The following is a 22,514-nucleotide window of genomic DNA, read 5'->3' as shown; positions in this document are numbered from 1 at the left end:
CTGTTGAATTTTGCAGGTTTTCAATTGCAAAAATCAGATATCCGTGCATACCTGCATATCGTTTCTTTTTTTTTGTGTGTGTTGGTGATTTGACTTTGCTGCAGGCTGCACAGGTTTTATACGCACCTGAAAAGACAAAAAAAAAGAAAGAGAAAAACAAAAAAACCCACCCCTTCCTTTCCTTTTTACCTCTATTTGACTATTTGACAGTGAAGGCACGTTACGTTGAGTTGTTGATCCATTTCCTCGGATCGTTATTGTGATATTTGAGCAGATTGTAGAGATAAAGAAAGAAAGAAGAAAAGGAAATAAAGAGAGAGAGAAGGAAGGAAAGAAAGAAAGAAAGAAAGAAGAGATGTCGGGCCAGTCTATTACAGATCGGATCGCAGCAGCCCAACACAGCATGACCGGGTCGGCTATCAGCAAGGCTGTGTGCAAAGCCACCACACATGAAGTCAGCGGACCCAAGAAGAAACACCTTGACTGTGAGTATATACCCCCATTTAGCTGCATATACGTGTGTGTGTGTGTGTGTGTGTGTGTGTGTGTTGTCAACCAGCTGCAAGGCTTCAGAAAGCAGCCATACCGGTCCTACACACGCATTCCTTCACAGTACAGTACCTGGTTGCTAGTCCATCAGGAAGTCTATTTAAGCCTGCTGTTTATGGTATTTGGCTCATCCACAGAGCCTCTTTACACTGTCAAACATCAGCTGTGTTAACACTAGTAATGCCAGAGTTAGTAGCTGGTGTCTCAAATTAAATGACCTTTTTTAGATTGAAGGTAATAGTAGTTGGTCTAGAAATGCCCCCTCAACTGAAAGCAGTGTGCCGAACCTGCTTGACTAGTGTGACCAACAGCCTAATGACATTTACTCAATCAAAGCTGCAACTAATGGTTACTACTACCAATGTATGTGTTAGTCTAGGGTTGCAACTACACTACTACTACTCTTCATTTGCCTTTTAATCTCTTGATTACTCTCCAGACTAGTTATTTGGTCTATGAAATGTAAGATTATAGTGAAAGAAGTCAAGGTGACATGATCATATATCTTGTTTTATCTCAACCAACAAGTCCACAACCCCAAAATGTTTAGTTTACTGTGTTCCTGTGTCTACTGTGTCCCTTTTATAAGTTACTACCTCTAAATATGATGCTTATCTAATGTGACCAACAGCCACAAATACATTTACTCAATCAAAGTTGTTACTACTACTAATTGATTTGTTATTTTAGGGCTGCAACTACACTACTACTCTTTTTCTTTGCCTTTTAATCAGTTAATTATTCTCCTCTATTAGTAATTTGGTCTATGAAATGTCAAGTTGTCGTCCTCAAATGTCTTGTTTTGTCACGAACGACAAGTCCACAACCCAAATGATCCGATATATATTCAGTTTATTGTCATAGAAGTATAAAGAAACCACCAAATATTCACATTTAAGAAGCTATAAACAGAGAATTACAGTAATAATAGTTGGCGTCTAACCGAGTGAATGTTAAAATGTCAAAATGAAGTGAAACCGGTGGTTGGACAGCATCATTTCAGTCCATCAGGAAGTCTATTTAAGCCTGCTGTTTATGGTATTTGGCTCATCTACAGAGCCTCTTTACACTGTCAAACATCAGCTGTGTTAACACTAGTAATGCCAGAGTTAGTAGCTGGTGTCTCAAATTAAATGACCTTTTTTAGATTTTAAGGTAATAGTTTGGTCTAGAAATGCCCCCCATAAGTCACCACAACTGAAAGTGATGTAATGAACCTGCTTGACTAATGTGACCAACAGCCAACTAATGATTACTTTCATTGTTGTGACCCAAAGCTACCCAAGTCACCATCATGAAGTATTTAATAACTAACTTACTAATGAGTACTTTCATTATGGACTGATCTGCAGACTGTATTCGAGGTTCATTCATCAGTTATTTTGCCTATAATTTGTAAGAAAACAGTGAAAAATCAGTGTATTTGTCCTCAAATGTCGTATTTTGTCCTGACCAGCATAGTCCATGATGACTGAGTCCCAAATGACCCAATATATATTCAGTTTACTGTCACATGAGACTCAAGAAACCACAAAATATTCACATTTAATAAGCTAGAATCTGAGAATTTGGACAATTTCCTGTTACGAAATGACTTAAAATGATTAATCAAGTATGAGAATAGTTATGGATTAATCTGCAGACTCTATTCAAGATCAGTTTGTCTCTAAAATGTTAGAAAATAGTGAAAAATACCCATTATAATTAGTCAGAGCCCAACATGAATGGTTGTTTTCATCCATTTGTCAGTCCAAAACTCAAAGCTACTCAATTAACTGTCCTTTAAAACAAAAGGCAAGAATCAGATCCTCACATTTCAGCATTTTTGCTTGAAAAACGAGCTAATCGATAACCACAACCATTAATATTCTGTCGTTTCAGCTCCAGCTCCGTAACAATTGCAATTGCAACCCTTTAAATAAAGAAAACAGAGATAAATGTTTGCTATCTCTTTGCTCGATGAATGAAATCAGCTGTTAAAATAGTCGACTAATCCATTAATTGATTAAAAGCATTAATTCACTTCATGAAGTTCAGTTTAATTTGTGAAACTTGTACCCAGCTAACTGTTGCAGGCCTCTGGCTCTGGTTACAAAACTCTTACAGAAGGTTCCTGTTGTACAGACCTGAAGGAAACAGACAGAAACAACAACAAAAAAAACAAAAAACAAGTGACAGGAGCAGCAACAGAGGAGTAGGTCTTTCATCAGACCTGCAGCCGGGGCAAGGACAGCCTGTGCTCACCTCGCTCTCAAGGAGAGACTCTGACTCTTGACACATCTGTGCAGTCTACAAGAAATCTCTCACAGATCCTGTCAGGGAGAAAAAAATCACAGAAACACAAAAAAATACAGCCTTGGTGGCTTTTTTGACAACAGATTCAGGCGTGTCGGTGACGAAAAACAGCAAATACCTGCCACTCAGTAGCTCATGTTATTCATAGAGCTGGGTATCATTTAAAACAATGACGATACCAATACCAATCCTTTAACAGCACCTTTTTAAAGTGATACCAATACCAACTGAGCAGTATTTTGATACCCATCATTACAGAGTCGCTACTTAATGACAACCACAGATGGAAAAGATGAGTAATAAAGTCTAATAACCATTCATCTTACCTGAAGTAATGTTGTTCAGGAGACACAGTGTAGTTCTCCCAATTTGTAAGTGTTTAATCATATTGACAGAGTTCCCGGTTTTTACCTTTTTATGCACTTTCTTTTATCCAGTAAAACACCAGCATTCATTATGTTGGTACAATGAATGTCTAGACAGAATTTGGTGCCGATTGATCAACTAGATATTGAGATATTTGAAAACTTTGACTTGTTGATGTTGGCACTAGATGAAAAGTCATTGGGTCACCAAAATCAACAGGCTTCATCCTCTGAGGACCATGACCATCAGTAGAAAACATCACGACAACCCATCCAAAGGTCTTTGAGATATTTCATTTAAAACCATCAGTATGAACTTCCTGGTGGCGCTAGAGACCGATCCCCAACATCAGTAGCATTAATTATCTTAGGACAATGAATGTCTAGACAAACCCTAACCCTTGTTCCGATCTAATCAGTAGATGTTGAGATACTTTTCTGGATACATTAAAACTTTGACTTGTTGATGGCACTAGATGAAAAGTCAGGGGGGTCACTAAATTCCTCTGAGGACCATGAACATCAGCAGAAAATGTCAGGTATCGACCGAAATATATCAATACCAAGTAGTACCGAAACGTCTCCCGTCAAACGACACCCGCAATCAATCCTTTTTGCATTCAGAGCTAGATTATGCCTTTGACTTCTGTTGTGGCTTGTGAAGGACTTCCTGTATTTGGTCTAGTTTATTAGGTACAATTAACGTAGTCTAACCAATCCTACCTCCATGATGGTTCAGTTGTTGAAACTGTTTTAAAGAGGTGTTGATTCAACTTAATAGACATTTTAGAGGCTGTACTTTGTGGTACTGTTGGCTTGTGTTGGGTGTAGTGAGTTAATGACTAGATTAACCTCAAATTAACCTGAGTCATGTTGAAAGTGGCAGTGGTCCAAAGTGGGACAACACCAAAGAATAACTGTATTTATTAATTAATAAAGACATTTCCGCTACGTTCATTCAGCATTTTCAAACAATAGACAAGGAAGTGGAAAATTAGCTTGATTGCTTTGTTTTCATGGCACAAAAATGTCGAAGCATGGACCATAAAATAGTGACTGTTAATGTCTTTTTTTCCCCCATAAGATAAATCAAACATTTATTAATGACTGATGGGGAGTTTATGAATGTGAATAGATGTAGAGACTAATTATGAGCAGTATGTAAAGGTTAAAACTACATTAGGCTGTTTGAAAGCTGCTATCTAAATAAAGTTTGATTGATTGGTTGTTTTTGAGCTGAACTTTTGTCGGCCGCCCTGTGTCTATTTACCTGCTGCTAGCGTTGAAAGTGAGTCACGGACTACAAACAGCTGATTCATTTCAGTAAATAAATGATTCATTTATCTCTTACCCAGAGAGAAATCAGCAAGGGAGCTGGAAGTTTCAGATTCAATCGCTGTCGGCTATGTTGTCATTTCCAGTAAAGAAAGTGTGAAGTGAAAAGAAATCTAAATATCACGATTCATAATGTGTGTTTTCTGTTTTAAATAGGACAAAAACGTAACAAGTAATCACCCATCTTTAAGCTTTAGTGCTTACATCTTCAATCTGACCTTCAGTGCACAGCCTATAGACAGCCAGATAAAAAAAAAGACTTTCCCTATGTTATTATAACAATGTTTTATATTCACAACTAATTATTAATGTTAAGAATTAACACAGTGATAATATCATTTTTAATTTTCGCAAATAAGTATTTTTTTAATCATTTTTAAGTAATGTTATATATTGTTAAAAATCATAGTTTCACTGTTTATAAAGCATTAAGTAAATAAATTATTACCTAATTCTGTGTTAGACCTTTTTATCCAATTTCATTCCAACCTAGTTTTACACATTTTTGGAAATAATGGTCAATAAACCTCATTTAAATTAAACTATACCTCATTTTAGAGCTAATACCTGTACCTTGGTCCAATTGGCCCAAGGATGACAGCAGGGTTCAATAAATATAAATAAATATATTCTAAAGTTTGTTTTGTGAGAGAGTGCACTTTATCTCTTATTTTGTAATAACATATTGTTGTTTGCTTCTACTGCTGACATATTGCACCACCCAGGTACAAAAAACCCCCTTTCTAGGACGCTCATGTTTGATCAGACTGCTGACGTTCAACAACACAAAAAAAAAAAAAAAAAAAGAAAAGTCGGGTATTGTCTCCGTTCCCTTTTGTGTGAACTTGGCCAGACCTTTCCAGCCAACGCAGCCACGTCGAGTTTAATCATTGCGGGATATTGATTTCTTTGTGAGAGCGACGACCTCTGTGCTGTAAAGGGGAGGAGGGGGGGCAGGTGTGGGGGGCGGTTGGATGGGACGGTCGGTGAATGGTACACGAAAAGGCACGTAGACCTGATTGTCATGTTATTTGTTCGATTACGCCATGATGGGAACGTCCAAGTGTTGTCGGCTGGTTGGCAGGAATAAAGGCGGGTTGTAGGTGAGGCAGTCACTCAGTCGGGCAGGTAGTCAATTTGTGAGTCGGTTAGCGGCGCGGCGGAGGCTGACAGGCAATCTGTTCGATCATTACTCAGTCAACTCACCCGCCATCTGATCCGACCACGCAGTACAATAATTAACACAAGCTGTTAGGTGAGGTACAGCAGATTGCCAGTCATTCAGTCAACGTTATTCATACTTGGTTTTAAAATTCATCATCTTGAGTGATTTAATGAAGTAGTTCTAGCAGGTCTTAATGTATCCAGGATGTATGGAGGTTATATTGGGATCCAATGGGGTCAGTACACTTCTACAGGGTTAGGGTTAGTGAGAAGTAGTCCAAGAGTAGAGTTCCCAATGCAAACCTGAAGAGAATAATCAAAGAGTTGTAGTAGTTCTTAAAAGGCTCCAACTAATCATTATTTTCATTATCGATTCATCTTCTTAAATAATCTATGAATAGTTTGGTCTATAAAATATCACCAAATAGTCAAGAATACCTGTTTTACAATATGTTGACACCTTCATATGTCATGTTTTGTCTGATCAATAAGTTAAAACTCCAAAAATATTCAGTTTAGTATCACATATGACACATAAAAGCCTCAAATCGTCACATTTTACAAGCTAAATTCAGCTAATTTGGGGCATTTGTGCATAAAAAAGTGACCTAAAGCAAGCATTTTATTGTTAAATTTGTTGTCGATTCATTTGCATTATTGTTACAGCTCTAATTACTAATCGTACCTGTTGTACAGCAGTGAGTTTTATTGTTTTAAAGGGTTTTTTGTTATCTCACAGATGTCTCCTTGTGGAAAAACCACAAACATGGTCTTGAATTGCTGCAATGAGCAATATATGTACAGTCCATGTGTGGAAATACTGGATTTAAATGATTATAGAAACATTTTGGCCTGGAAAAAGCTAATAAATCTGAAAATACAACTTCCTGCTGAATACTACGTAACAAAAAAATAACATTTGCTGTTACCGAATCACAGGGTAACATACAGGACGTACACATAATCAACTAGAGTCAATGGAAAGCACAATAACCCTAAATACAGTGAGATACAGTTGGTTTTGATTCTTATATAAGGTTTGTTGTCCAATAACCAAATAACAAGCGAAAGGCTCGATTAATCGGGTAGTTTTAGTTTGTCAAACATCAGAAAATGGTGGAAAACGCCAAAGTCATCAGTCTCTTTTATACAGAAGATCCGCTGTTAAGCCGCTTTTGCTTTTAAAAAAAAAAAGAAAAAAAAAGCTGAACCAAACAAAGCGGGTATAATGCCGCCTCCGCGTGTGCTTGTGCATACCGACATTCCATATACAGACTCAAAATGTCACACTCCTGTCCATAAATGTCGTCTTTTGTCCCCGACAGATGCTCCACAACCCCCAAAGATATGTAATTTACTGTCATAGAAGAAACCAGACAATGAAAACATGACAACAAATCAGTTATCAAAATATGTGGCGATCCATCTTCTGTTGAAAATCCAAAATGTGACGAAAGGAAGTGACATTTTGCAGTCAATAAACGGTCCTTTTTTTAGATGCATTCAGAAGCTAGGAATGAGCTGTACTTCCTTTTGTAACTGGATCTAGGAGCCATCTGGATATGAGATGCTACAGGTGTGAACAGAGCCAAGAAAGGTAATGGGGCAGTTGGCAGCTCAACCAGCCAGCCAGCCAAATAGTTAGCATGTGAGTTAGCGAACAAGTCCACCAGTTTGTAAATTGTGGAGCCTTTTTATTGACGGTCATAGAAAGAGAAAACCTAGAAAAAACCCTGGAAACCTGACAGGCATCATCACAAAAATAAAAACCCACCTAGGTTACTGTATGTGTTGTGTTGTTGCCTTTTTATCTACCTACGCACACACAAACAAACACACACACACACACACACACAGCCATCATTTTCTATCATTCTTCTCTTGGCACAAATTCACCGCAAGCAGCTGTGACTGTCTGACAGCAAGCTGTGAATGAGCTCAGTGCTTTATTTGCATCCAGACCCAATGACTGAATAACCCCGGCGTCAGAAGCCCCTTTTTTTTTAATTTCATGCATTGTGAGCCCACTGCGAGCAACGGAGCAGCCTTGACATTCATGCACCACTGGTGAAAATAAGTGCCGTTTTTAAAGCCATTTAGTGTCCATGATTGTGAACATCCACCTCAATTAACCTTGCTCTGTGACTCGCCAACGAAAATGTACAAGTCCCTTCCTGTCATGTTTTGAAATACCTCTTTTATTTGGGGAAATGAGCATCCATAAAAATCAACGAGGGAGGGTTAAAATGTGTCGGGGATACATGCCAGTATTTGCTTACACACCTGCCTGCAGTTTGAGATATTGTGTGTTTTTTTTAATCTAGCCTCTTTTTTTTTTTCAAAGCAGCTCCTCCGAGGCCCACTTCTTCCCCACTTTGGCATCATTGAAACGCTGATTGTTTCACCATCTTACAGCTGTTAAGAGAGTTGTGACATTTAAAGTCAAGTCTAGCCCCCCTCCTCCCCCTTCCTCCCCTCCACTGGCACTCTGTTGTCATGGCAGCAAACCAGCCCACTGGCTCATGTTCATGTTAAATGGACTTTAGTTGACATGGGGAAGTTGAATGGCGAAATCGGCTGCAGTTGCCATAATGACGGACTTTTTTTTTTTTTTCTTCAGTTTTGAGCAGTTCCATGAAGCAGTGAATGACTCTCTAATGAAGGTTCCTGATAATGTGATGTCTATATCTAATAATAGGAAATAATAGTCAACTGGAAGAATTTTTTGCCACTTATCTGCTCCACTGAATAACTGGTGGGATGTTTCTTGAGCACTTAACCTTTTGTGAGCAATTCACACCTTGACATCACATGAGAGTCACTTGGCAGTCATGTGAGAGTCATTGGGAGTCACATAAATGGAGGTGCAAATGAACTGATGTAAGCAGGCTGGTAAAGCGATGCTGCCGTCCCGCCCCTGCTTTGTTCGGAGGTGGTTGTCACAGTCTAATGGACTGTAGATGGCTTTCTTCACACCTCCTCCAAACCATTTGTCCAAAATAGGCCCCTTTATTGTCCTCGGAGGAGTGAATGAGAGGAAGATAAGACGGAGGAGGAGAGCAGAGGGAAAATAAACTCTCTCTGGGAGGAATCAGACTTCGCCAGACATCATTTGACGGCTTTGTTTCCCTACAATTAAGGTCACGGCGGAGGTTTCTGGCACAACGTCACCTACTTCCAAGGTGCTCGGAGAAGGGGGAAAAAAGTCAGAAGAAAGTCAAAGCTCCAGCCACCCTTGTAGTGTAGAACAACTTTATTAATAGACCAATGTGTTTCCGCTTGCGGCCTTCATGGGGGTCATCATAAAACACATTACCTTTTTTACACACATTACCGTTTTATGGCGATCCCAATGAAGGCCACGAGCTGAAACACATTGGTCTAGTAATAATGTTGTTCTATACTACAAATGTTGCTGGAGCTTTGACTTTCTTCCTACAATTAAGGTCATGTACTAAACAAATACTAAGGTAAATGGTAGATGCTCGAGGTAAATGGCAAAAAGTGGACAACCAGTAGGAACTTGCAAGTCCATTGTGTCAGCAATCATCTTCCTTGTTGAGGTGAAATTGCTCAACAGAATGATTCTCCTTTTTATCTGGAGGAGGAAGGCTGTCTTATTCCTGATCTTGACCTTTTGACAGAACCAATTTCCCAATGGGGGATTACATGTTTATTGTGTCTCAATGATGCATTGCTCAAATTCCTTAAAGGACTCTTACAGGACTCTCCATTGGCAGCCTTTTATCTTTTATACAAGACTAGCCAAGACAAGCATGCTAGCAGCTCTGTGAGGCAGTTGATGTTGATTTTTAGCAAAGTATAACATCTACCATGTTCTTCATCTTAGATTTGCGTTTTAGCATACTATAACATTTGGTAATTAGCATTGAAGAAACAAGTGTGGCTAACCAAAGGTATTATGATTCATCTTAAGGGGGATATGAATGGGTGTTGTCGAAATTTCATGATGATCCACCCCAAGGTTTTTGAGATATTAAACCATCGATATCAACTTAATGTCGGTACTAGAGGCCTCTCACCAACATCATTAGCATTCATTATCTGGGGACCGTGAATGTCTAGACATAATTTTGTGTTGATCAATCAAGTAGACATAGAGATATTTTTCTAGACAAGCGAAAACCTTGACCTGCTGATTGCACAAGATTGAAAAGTCAGGGGATCACCAAAATCAATAGGCTTCATCCTCTCTGAGTACCATGAAAGTCAGCAGAAATCATCACGACAATCCATGCAAAGGTTTTTGAGATATTTAACTAAAAGCCATCAGTGTGGAATCCAAGTTGGTGCTAGAGGCCTATCACCAACATCATTAGTATTCATTATCTGGGGAACGTGATTGTCTAGACAAAACATGACGACAATCCATCTGATAGCTATTGAGATATTTTAGTATCATAAAGGGATCATATGCTGGTAGATACCAGACTTTAAACAATAGTAGTAAGACTGGTATAGTAGCAGACAAGCCTATCAAAATGACCCATTTGTCTTGTGTGCAGGTGGTTTTGCTTCGTCTGCACTTTCAATAAAGCTCGATTTTTCGGCTCAGTTGCTTAGTCAGACAGGTTATTGAGTTCATTTTTAGGGGCTTTTGTACTCAATAGCATTTACGGTTGTGGTAGTTTTAACACAACATGCCACATTGTTTTTTACCAGCTGGCCGTGCTGCTGCTTGTGGTCCACATGTCCCTTGACATCATGTTGCGTTTGAGACATATTCAGCCCAAACCTTTTTTAAAACTAGGTTAGACTTACATGACAAATTGATGTAGTGCTGGAGCAGTTCTCCATACCTCCAACCTTTTGACTGGCTCTGTCTGGGCTGCAGTGTCTGTGTGTCTCTGGGTTAGTTTAGAGGACAAATAGAGTGAATGTGTACACTGTGTTTTATCAAGCTCACTTTTATGTGTGGTCTGTTTTCGCCCGCAGTGGGTGGGTTGCCCATTCAAACTTTATAGCTCTGTGGTCGGTGTATGTGAGGGTCTGCAAGGGTCTGTGTGACGTAAATTTCGTCATCTCAGGGTGTACAATGACGGCTTAGTGTGGACATGCGTGTTGATTGTGACTAGAGCTGGGTATTGATACCACTATCAAGTACCCTTAAAGCTATACCGATACCAATTGAGTACTTCATTCGACCCCCGTCACATTAAATTGAAGAAGGCGTGCATTGATTGGCTTCTGAGCAAGTCCATACAACAGTCATATTTTCTAGCTTTGAGTGCCAAAAGGATCGATTGCAGGTATCGTTTGACAGGAGACGTTTCAGTACTACTTGATTTATTTTGGTTGATACCCTATCGAGTACCGATACTCAACTGAAGTCGTGACTGTGCAGCTAATATGCTACAATCAATAAACACCCATATACTATATTGATAATACACTTTATTTATAGAGCACCTTTCATACAAGGGATGTATCTCAAAGTGCTTTACAGAGAAAAATGAAAAAATACAACTCAATTAACAAATAAATATAAAATGACACGTATTAAGAGCCAGATTAAATAAATACATTATCACAGAGCCCACATCTCTCAGAGCTTTAGGGAGAGTATTACATAATTTTGGAGCATACCGGTTTTCCTAATAAGTATAAAATATAAACAGAACTACTAACATTTCTGTGTTGGAGTTTATTCAGGGCTCATTTAAGACAGGAGCTCAAGGTTCACCTTGGCAGATCTGTTATTAGGCATGTGTGCATATGTTGGTGTTCGTGTATAACGTGTAGTAGTGTCTGTTGGAGTGTATTTGAGTGGCATATGTGTGTATGAATACTGCATTTGGTGGGATTATTTAAAGGTTGCTAACAGATATTTCCTTTTATTCAGCCATGGATAGGAATTTAAGAGTAATGTTTAATAATTAACCAACAAATAATTGTTGCTAGACTGTTTTTTTCTTCTTCAAATGGCTTTAAAATAGTTTGTAATATCACTTTAATTCCAACATTCATTTTAGCTCTTCTACATTTTTACATAACTCTGTGGTTCTGTGTCTAACTCTTACTTGTGAAGCGAAAAAACAGTCCTGAGGTTACAAGACGACTTTTTCTCTTTTGAGTTTTTGGCTGATCTGATCATTTGCCGTCACCACAGTTGGACTAAAGAAAGAGAGACGGTTATAAAAAAAAAAATACAGTAACTTCCTGTTCATGGAGTCAGCACTAACACTAGCAAGTTGGAGTAAAGCAGTGTACGAACTCGGTGGGCTTGTTGGAGAAAAAACATCCACAAATCGTTTTATCATCTTTTTATATTTTGCCATCTATAGTTTACATTTCATTGCACTAAAAAAAAATATGAGGAGAATTCAAATTTCAGTTTGACTTCAGTGATCAATATATTTGCTGTGGGCTCAGTCTTTATTCCTCTCAATATATGCAGTATTTTCCTTCTCTGTCTATTCTTTGCTTTGCAGCTCTCTCATTACACTCTGCACACATGTCGAACGATCTATCGCCTTTTCCACTCCAACTCCTCCCTTCTGAACGCCTCCTTTTATAAAAGAAAAGTAGTTTAAGGACATTTAAGTAGTAGTCCAGCTTATTTACTCCTATTTGTGTCGCATTGATTCCAGCCCCTGATAGCACTGCTGCTGGGTGTAGCTGCTTAGTAATACAGTGTCTTAAGTGATTGTAGGTGAGTCCAATGCTATCTAAACAGAGCTAACAACCCCTCCCTTGGCTGCAGAGCAAAGATAGGTCCAGCTTAGACAACCAGGCACACAGAGAAGGAGGGAGAGAGGGAGGGAAAGAGGGAGGGGGAAAAAAAGGCTTACTGCTGATTGTCTGGATATGTCTGTTTCAAGTAGCCCAAGGGAATGCATGTGAAGTGTAGTGTGTGAGACTGTGTGTGTGTGTGTGTGTGTGTGTGTGTGTGGAGCGAGGGAGGACGAAAGAGGGAGGGAAAAAAATTGCAATGGTGTCTCTTTCTCTCGTGAGAGCGCCTCAGTCTGTCTTTTTTAAGTGTGTTTGGAGATGCAAACATGCTACACGCTACATATCCGCTGAATACTGTATGTAATGTCCAGACTGTGTGCTCAAGTAGAGAGACTGAGTTCACTGTGAAAGATTTAAAAAGGATATAAAACAACATGAAGAAGCAGTTGAAGGTTGTCATATATTATTCAGTATCTATGAAATATTTGTATCCTTACATTAAAGCTTCAGTTTGGGATTAAGTTGGCTGGTTTGATTTTTTGAAAAGTTTAAAATAAGCCCTTTTATTAGCTTTTCCTGACAGTCATCTTCACATCAATGCTACTGAACTTATTTTAAAACGTTGTATTTTGCTTGATTTTATATATCGTATTTATTCAGGTTTTTTTAGCGACTTTGACAATGTACTACTATTATATTACTATTGTAGAATTATTGTTTAATTAATACAGCAAGTTAGCGACCAGCTTCACTAGCTAACGATATCAGACAGTTAACGATAATTAATGATATTGTTTGATGTAACAGCTTCACGTGATAATATGTCAATTTTTATAGTTTTTTAATGTGTTGCGCTGCCCCCTAGTGGGCGATAAATCGAGTAAATTTGGTGATTTATTAGAATTTTTATTTTAGATCTATCGCTAGTACAGCTAGTAAACACAACGGCTAAAGATATCTGACAGTTAACGATAAATAACATGAAATGAATGATAATGTTTGATGTAACAACTTAATGTGATAATATATGTCAGTATTATAGTTTTTTAATGTGTTGCGCTGCCCCCTAGTGGTTGAAAAAGCAAGCAAATTAGCTGATTCAGAATTTTTAGATTTTGCTTTTCACCCGTTTGTCTCAAAAAAATGTATTGAATTATCTAAAAAATGACTTATTAGTGAGCTTAAAACAAGGTTAATTCAACTTTAAAAGAGATTAGTCAAGATATTGTGAATATTTACAAGTAATCCAACAAACTAGTCGGCTTGCAGAAGGATTATTCTATTATTCTATTATATTAGTATCCGTACTTCAAAACACAATTATCAGCATTTTAAGAAAAGCCTGCTGTATTTATTCAACCTTTTTATTTATTTATTCAGGGAAACGTCTCCTGACTAGTCTGTGTAAATCGTCCTCAGGGGAGCCTTGCTGTGCCTTTCGCCCCCACACACACACACACACACACACACAAATCCAATGTACTGTACCACTGCAGAGGGACCTTTTCTCTTAAATGCTCATTTTACATCGCATTTAGTGTATTAAGTAATGATAGTACATGGCTGGGAGCGGGCTTTGTCTCTCGTGTGTGTGTGTGTGTGTGTGTGAGTTTGTTAGCGTGCTTGTGTTTGGGAACATTCAGTGCTTCTGTTCCCGTCCCGTTCTGATGTCGGGTTATTTTTAGCCGTGTTCTCTCGGGAGCCTTTGGCTGGGTTCAACTGCTTGTTTTTCTTCCTGTACTCGCTACCTGTGTGCATGTTCGTCTGCCTGCCTGCCTCTTTTCTCTTTCTCTCTCTCTTTCTTTCTCTCTATCTCTCTCTCTTTCTCTCTATCTCTATGCCGGGTGTCACTCTGTTTTTCTGGCAGACACCGGCAGACGTTCCCCACCCCAACCCCCCCCACCCACTCCAACCCCTCCCGCGATATAACCCTCCCTAAAGATGTTCGGGTAGAGACTTCAGTCTTATTCACTTGACAACATTTCCCATGAAACCCTTGTGAAAATAGTGCAGTTGAAGAAAGAGAAAGGAGTTTCTGTCTGTCTTTCTTTGTATACCTGTCTCTCTTTTTTTCGGGGAAGCAGTCAGCAAAGCCCTAACTTCACTTTTTACCGTTATCGAATGAAGATTAAATGTCTTTGTCATCCTTCGTTGGCGTTGTTATACAGGTCTGTGATTGGCCACTACATCGTTCAGACAGATGGGAGGACTTGTGCCTTTAGAGAGAGACTTGGACACAAAAGAGAGGAGAGAGAAAACTCGCTCTTATTTAAGACCTCAAGGGGAGAATTAAAGCTATGGAACCAGAGCTTTCTATTAATAGACCAAACTTCTGGTGACACTCTGCCTTTTTCTGCTATCCTCTTAATTCTTTCTATCCTTCAGTCGATTCCTCCTCCTCCTCCTCCTTCCTTACTTCCTTGTTCGTCATCACACTTGTCCTTTCCACTTTCCTCCCTGTCCTCCTATAAGACTGATGCATCAATCCTGCTTTTTCTTTTCAGATACAGACTGTGATACCTTGACTCTCGAGTTTTGGTAGATATCAAATAATTTAAAAAGAGTCTCACTTACTATTTAATATAATATGTGGCTGTAAGAGCTCGACCAGGCCAATATTAGCTTATTGTAGTGCTGGGCAATATATCGACATATCTATTGTGATATGAGACTAGATATCGTCTTAGATTTTGGATATCGTAATTTCGTGATATGTCATCATAGTTGTTTTTCCTGGTTTTATGATGATATTTTCTGAATTTAACTGCCAGTGTAATTTATAATTTTGTTAACACTTCCAAATATTAATATTGATATTGGCATGAAAAGTCACTTAACGTTACTTCAAATGATAAATACACCATTTTGGCCCATTTTAATGATATTGAATGATTATAAAGTCTCAAGTAATTTAATTAATGACAGTGGAAAAACAGTGGTATTGGGCTACATAGATAAAATTGACATAACTTGGCCTCACTATAGTTAAATTAGTAGTTTAACATTTTGGGAAAGTACAGTTATTGGCTTTCTTGCAGAGAGTGTTTCAGTCTTTATGTTAATCTAAGCTAAGCTAACTGTTTCCTGGCTGTATTTTCATATTTAATGAACAAATACGAGAGTGGTATCGACCTTCTGATCTCACTCTCAGCACATTTCCCAAATGTCAATCTACCCCGTTTATGGAATCATTACATCTGTCAGATATCCGTTCTGAGTTATAAAGTCTTTGGATTGTTATTGGCTCAGATACTGATCCACATCCTCACAGTCCTTCCTCTCTCTCTATATCTCTTCTGCTTCAAGTATTATCATCGTCATCGAGGCAGATTACAGAAAACACAATTTTAATACTTGAAAGACTGTTTGTCCACATTTTCAGGTCCAAGAAAACCCAAGAAAAGAAGTATTGAACTATTAAAATGCTACTTCTCTTGTATCATGCCATCATATGAAGCATTTCAACCTAATAGTATAAATGTAACTGCGGTGAGATGACAATAAAAGCACCTTAACACCCTCGTAAAAAAACACTTAAGCCCCTTTTTCATCATCCTCATCCTCTTTCAGTAGACTAGACAAGCTCAATCTGAGTTAATTCTGTCATCTTCTCTCCATGATGACACGTTTTTCTGTTTTGACTTAGCTGGAGACACAATTTTAGTTGTTGTCATTGACATTTTTCTAGAATAACTGAGGAATACAATTGTGATTTGATTGCAGCTCATCAATGCTGCTTGTTAATGAAGGTATATCACGCTTCTAATGCTTTTATAAGTTGTCTGAAAACATATAATTGTGAATGGTGACAAAGGCTGTATTGTGTGATCGGCTACATTGGGCAGCAAACGATAGAAATAATTGCATCCAGCAGTGTGGTGTCGTCTCGTCACGATACGAAACAAAACAGCAAGTGTCTTCGTATTTCTCCAAAACGCTGGTTTACGTGTGTATTAAAGGTCAAAATGGGACAGAAAAGACTTCAAAATTTAGCCGGCTTACAATTCTCTTACAATTCTTCACATTTCTCTGTTCCTCCTCCTATCAGGCGGATTTGAGAAGGGAAGAAAGACGAAAGGAGGGGAGGGCGGGTGGTTGGGGAATCCTCTTTTGAGGCAAACCCTTTTTCTGCAGTCCCTAACACAGAGACAGACAGAGGAGAGAAGGAGATTACTAGAACATGCCAGACAAGGTGCTGATACTGCGGAGTGTTAATCTTTAACAGATTGGGGCCACACTCCTCCCCCGGTTTGCCCTTCTGCGTCTGGCTTTTCATCTGTGTGCTGTATGTTGTCGTGTATCTCGGTACCTGTGTTAGACTTTGAAATGAAGGTCAGTCAACTCTGCGGCGGTTCCCTTGTTCAGGCACTAGGTGTTATTAAACCTCGATAATCTCAATTCCCCCGTGGAGTGATTGGAACCGCAATGTGTGTGCGGAGAAGATATCCTCCCGTTCAATTTGATGACCAACACGAAAGCCCTTTCCTGTTATCGAATGTCCGAAACCCTGCAGACGAGTCCTTGACCAGCACTTCAATCTCATACCAGCACTAGATGTGTTGTTCTGTAGTGTAGTCGACCTCCAACCTCCTTTTTAAGAGACAGAATCAGGAATTTCGATGGAATGATACAGGAAGCCTGCACAGATCAGGATATATTAGATGTTTTCCAAGTGTTTAGGAACGTAAAGTCATTGGATAAAAAAGATATAAATTAAGGGTCTTTTTTTGTCAATATACTGACCACACATTTCTGATAATTGTAGACTCTGTGGTTTGACATGAGTATATTTGTTTTGAGGATTTTCCTCTGGCTGCAAACTGCTTTGACCCCGATCTTCAAATATAGTCAGCTTTGGAAAAAGAGCCACAGTTACAAATGAGGGACTAGTATTTTATCGAAGCCAATTATCGACTCTAAATCCACAAAGCTATTACCTACAGTTTGTGTTTTCGACTGATCTTTCCTAATTAAAAGAGTGAGGACAGATAAAAGCCTTAGTATTTTAGTTTAACCAATTTCAGGTTTTCTAGCAACCGTGAACTAGACCTAAAATGGAGCCGGCTTTCTGAATTCATCCCTCCTTTAATATGAACCTGTGAAGTGTTAATAGATAACAAGAAGTAGAGCATGAAACAAGGTTGGACCTGTGTTTCTATGACTAAGTAAAAGTAATAATCAAGATACTCTTACATTGTATTCTTTATCCCATTTTTGATGATTGCGTAATGAGTAGGGGTGTGACGATACACTCAGTTCACGAGACGAGACGAGACACGATATTATTGCGTAAAGAGTGAATGTCTGTGATTTGTTGAAGTGAGACTCAGTGTCCGAACTGAACCGAACTTAACTTAATCCATTGGTCAAAATAATAAATTGTCTTCCTGTGTCACATCATTTGATTCTTGACATTTTATTTTGGTAATAAGGTATTTCAAAGCGCCATTTAAGGGTAGATTTTTTCCATTTGGTGAAACTCAGAAGGTTCAAGATGGTCTATGTCTGTCGCTCCTTCGTCTTTAAAACATATATATACATATCGACACTGTACAGGGACAAACATGAGTAATTTCCTCCAAGCCATCATGCCAGATATTTTATTACATGACTATTTTGGTACAAACATTTCAGCCGCCAGTGTGTTGGATAGCCCTCCAAGATTTACTCTCTAAATGGAAAATCTCCCTGCATTTGGTGCTTGGTGGATGTCAGCCTCGGACCCTTGGAGACTCTCTTTTGGCAGTTAATTTGGGTAAAATGAGCAACTAAATAAAACCAACAACAAAAACCTGTAGTGAGTTTATTAGAGGTTGGGAGGACAGTAGATCCAGCAGTTATGTGTCTCTTTTTAAAAAGACTCTGAACTGTGTGAAAATACTAAGAGTCTCAATCTAATGCCAAAGGTCATCAGCGTAGGTTTATCCAGAAAGATTCCCTACGTATTTTAGGAATTCTTTCAGGAATTCCAGCTATGTGATCCTGACCTTCCTTTGGTGGTCTCTAAAGGGGCTGAAGACGGGACTGAACTGTGTCAAGCACACAAAGAACGGCACTGAAGCCCCTTTACGTCCGACCAAGGTCTTAAAAAAATGTCAAGATTAAGATTAAGAAGTTCATTGTAGGTCTGTTATTAAGGGTTAATCCACCCAGATTTTTATCCCCTACGGAGATTGTTGAATTAATTGAAGTCCAAATCTTGGTAGGAACTCAATGTGAAGACTACTCATAGTAACATGGAGTCTTTCCAACTGATACCAACTTTTAAAGTAGATTTAAAAGTTTTTATTGCAGACATGAGAGCAATTAGTAAAGTAGCATATTGAACTTTACTTAATTTAAGCCAAAAATCAACAGTGCATTATAATGACTGAAGCTTAAACTGACAAGGGCTGTTTCTGCAGCACAACTTGGAAAATTAGATATTTTAAACATAGTATTTGGCTCCTTGTGAGCACCGGAAACTAGCTGTAAACACAAGGCATATTATCAAGTATCATAATTTATCATATTGTCAACATTTTAAGTTGTTATGGCAGATTTTGTTAGCAAGTTTTACAGCTATTTACACACTCAGATGGTATGAAGCAACATTATGATTCATTTAGAGTCATGTTTGTGTCCATCCGATGAATATAAGGCTAATATTTACTCTTCTTTTAGCTCCGTTTTTGGTTTCCACCAGCTCCTGAGGGAAATAACTAGCTATTTTTATGCTAAGTACTCAACTAGGTTTACCAGCGAAATACCAACTTGGTCTAAATTTGGTGTATAGTCAGGAAACATATGAGAATGAACCAAAACAATAATTCCCTGTGGGTTTATAACTATTATTATTTTTAGCAGCGGAAACGAGCTGTAAACACAACGCATATTATCAAGTATCATAATTTATCATATCAACATTTTAAGTTGTTCTCTCTCTCTCTCTCTCTCTCTCTACACCTCTCTCTCTCTCTACACCTCTCTCTCTCTCTCTCTCTACCTCTCTCTCTACACCTCTCTCTCTCTCTCTACACCTCTCTCTCTCTCTACCTCTCTCTGTCTACCTCTCTCTCTCTCTGTCTACCTCTCTCTCTCTCTCTCTCTCTGTCTACCTCTCTCTCTACCTCTCTGTCTATCTCTCTCTACCTCTCTCTCTCTCTCTCTCTACTTCTCACTCTCTATCCCCCCCCCCCCCCCTCTCTCTCTCTCTATCTCCCCCTATCTCCCCCCCTTCTCTCTCTCTCTCTCTCTCTCGCTCTACCTTACGTCGGTCCCTCAGTACCAGGAAGTCTCTATTTACTCTCCTTTTAGCTCCGTTTTTGGTTTCCACCAGCCCCTGAGTGGAAATGACTAGCTCTTTGGTGTATAGTCGGGAAACAATGCTGTTGAGAGCAGTGACAGTGAACCAAAACAATAATTCCCTGTGGGTTTATAACTATTATTATTATTATATAAAATATTATATTAGAGTGCCCACTTTCATAAATTGTAGCTTCTGCTTCAGCCTCAAATTATTGACTGTAATCGCCAAAACAGAACTGAAGAGATTATAGCTTTTGAACAACCAAGAGTATAATTTTAAAGGCATAAATATGATGTTGAGCCAACTCCACATATTATTGATGATGAATATATTATTGATGAATATATTTTTGATCTATGGTTAATCAATCATCAGTATCGCTCTACAATTAACCTGGAGCAGAATAAAGCAGCTGATTTTATCTGACAGATCTGGCTCCGTGATTTGGGAGAAAATCCATTAAATAATCAAACGACTACTATATTTTTCAATTTCCCGATAAGAATACAGTTTTTTTTTTGTGTGGTTTTACTCGTCGAGGGAACCGCAGTTTAATATTTAGACTTAAAAATATCCCATGAAAGGTGCTCTTTGTGAATTGTGTAGGGGATTCTTTAAGCCATTTTTGGCACCATTGTGTCATCTTCCGGCATGGCGGTTGATCCTGTGCGGCTGAAATGGATTAAGTAAAGGAGCGAGGGGAGATGAGGAGGAGGAGGAGGAGGAGGAAGAGGGTAACTAACATGACAACCAGAAAGAGAAAAAGATACTAGGAGAAACAGTTAATTAGCAAACGTTGTCATATTAGTAACACAAGAGAGAAACAACAAACCCCAGAAAGATCAATTAAAGTTGTTTTTTTTTCTTCTTACACTTGACAGACAAAGAGATAGATAGAAAGATAGAAAGATAGATAGATAGAAAGAAAGTCTCGGGTTATGTTTTTCCCCTGCAGATTTTTGATTTTTGTGTTTGTGGGTGGATATGAAAGCACTTAAAGGTGGATGAAGAGAGAGAGAGAGAGAGAAAGAGGGATTGAAGGTAGCCAGCTGGGCCAGATGTGATGTCCGTCTCCTCCTTCCTCTGCTTGATCTGACCACCTGCCTTCTCTCTCTCTCTCTCTCTCTCTCTCTCTCTCTCTCTCGTTCTTTCTACTTACTCTCCAGTCCAAGCATGTGTCTGACAGCATAAACCGAATATATCTCTCTCTCGGTTTATTGAATGGAAATGCCCCCCCCCACCACCACCACCACCAGCACAAACACAGAGTTACAGACACACACTTCCTCATCACATCCTGCGTCTGGTTTCTCCTCCATCCATCACTCTCTCTCTCTCTCTCCCTCTCTCTCTCTACCTCTCTCTCTGTCTCCCTCTCTCTCTCTCTCACTCTCTCTCTCTCTCTCTCTCTCTCTCTCTCTCTGTCTACCTCTCTCACTACCCCTCTCTCTCTCTCTCTCTCTACCTCTCTCTCTCTCTCTCTCTCTACCTCCCTCTCTCTCAACCTCTCCCTCTCTACCTCTCTCTCTCTCTGTCTCTCTAGCTCCCTCTCTCCCTCCCTCTCTCTACCTCTCTCGCTCGCTCTCTCTCTCTCTCTCTCTCTCTCTCTCTCTCTACCTCTCCCTCTCTCTCTCTCTCCCTCTACCTCTCTCTCTCTCTCTCTCTGTCTGTCTCTCTCTCTCTCTACCCCTCTCTCTCCCCTCCTTCTCTCTCCCTCTCTCTCTGTCTACCTATCTCTCTCTCTCTCCCTCTCTCCCTCTCTCTCTCTCTCTCTCTACCTCTCTCTCTCTCTCTCTCTCTCTCTCTCTCTACTCCCCCCCCTCTCTCTCTCTCCCTCTCTCTCTACCTCTCTCTCTCTCTCTCTCTCTCTCTCCCTCTCCCTCCTTCTCTCCCCCTCTCTCTCTCTCTCTCTGTCTACCTCTCTCTCCCTCTGTCCATCTCTCTCTCTCTCCCTCCCCCCCCCCCCTCTCTATCTTACATCGGTCCCTCGGTACCAGGAAGTCTCTGGTCTATTGTGGTTCCACGAAAGGCCGCGGAGGTCGACGGATGACCAATAACAATGAGCGTCAGATCATTGAGAGGAACAGAGTAGGCCACTGTTGTTAAGGGGATGACATCACATTTACTCAGCTGTCAGACCGCCCACGTGAGTTTCAGTGAGGTAGATATTTAACTTCACAACGCTAATGTGTTCAATACGTAGCCGGAGAGACTCCTATTTTGGACCAGGGTGTTATTTTTCTTATAATATGAGCATATGGATGGATGGATGGATGGGTAGAAGGATGGATGGATAGATGGATAGATAGATAGATAGATGGGTAGAAGGATGGATGGATAGATAGATGGATGGATGGATAGATGGATGGATAGATAGATGGGTAGATAGATAGATAGATGGGTAGAAGGATGGATGGATAGATAGATGGATGGATGGATAGATGGATGGATAGATAGATGGATGGATGGATGGATGGGTAGAAGGATGGATGGATAGATGGATGGATGGATAGATAGATGGATGGATGGATAGATGGATGGATAGATAGATGGGTAGATGGATGGATAGATGGATGGATAGATAGATAGATGGATGGATGGATGGATAGATAGATAGGTAGAAGGATGGATGGATAGATAGATAGGTACTAGATAGATAGATGATGGATAGATGGATGGATGGATGGATAGATAGATAGATAGTTTTTGTGCAATATGTAGAATATCTAAATTGTTGAAATTGAGTTATATTGTAATAGTCAACAGGTAACGTAGATGCTAGATGGCTACATTAGCCGATTCGATGCTAACCGCTAACGTAATTA

The 22,514-nt window shown here is 39.3% G+C and overlaps 1 protein-coding gene across 1 annotated transcript in view; it reads left to right on the top strand.

Moving 5' to 3' along the window:
• Nucleotides 1-355: 355 nt before the first annotated feature.
• The window catches only part of LOC128383565 (phosphatidylinositol-binding clathrin assembly protein), a 49,735-nt gene continuing 27,576 nt past the window's right edge, over nt 356-22,514 (top strand). Inside the window, exon 1 of the mRNA XM_053343170.1 lies at nt 356-485. Within this exon, the coding sequence (XP_053199145.1) occupies nt 356-485 (130 nt within the window). The remainder of the gene's footprint in view (nt 486-22,514) is intronic.

This window comes from Scomber japonicus, chromosome 22 (assembly GCF_027409825.1).
Source record: "Scomber japonicus isolate fScoJap1 chromosome 22, fScoJap1.pri, whole genome shotgun sequence".
Taxonomy (NCBI): domain Eukaryota; kingdom Metazoa; phylum Chordata; class Actinopteri; order Scombriformes; family Scombridae; genus Scomber; species Scomber japonicus.
This window is presented reverse-complemented; position numbering and strand designations above follow the sequence as displayed.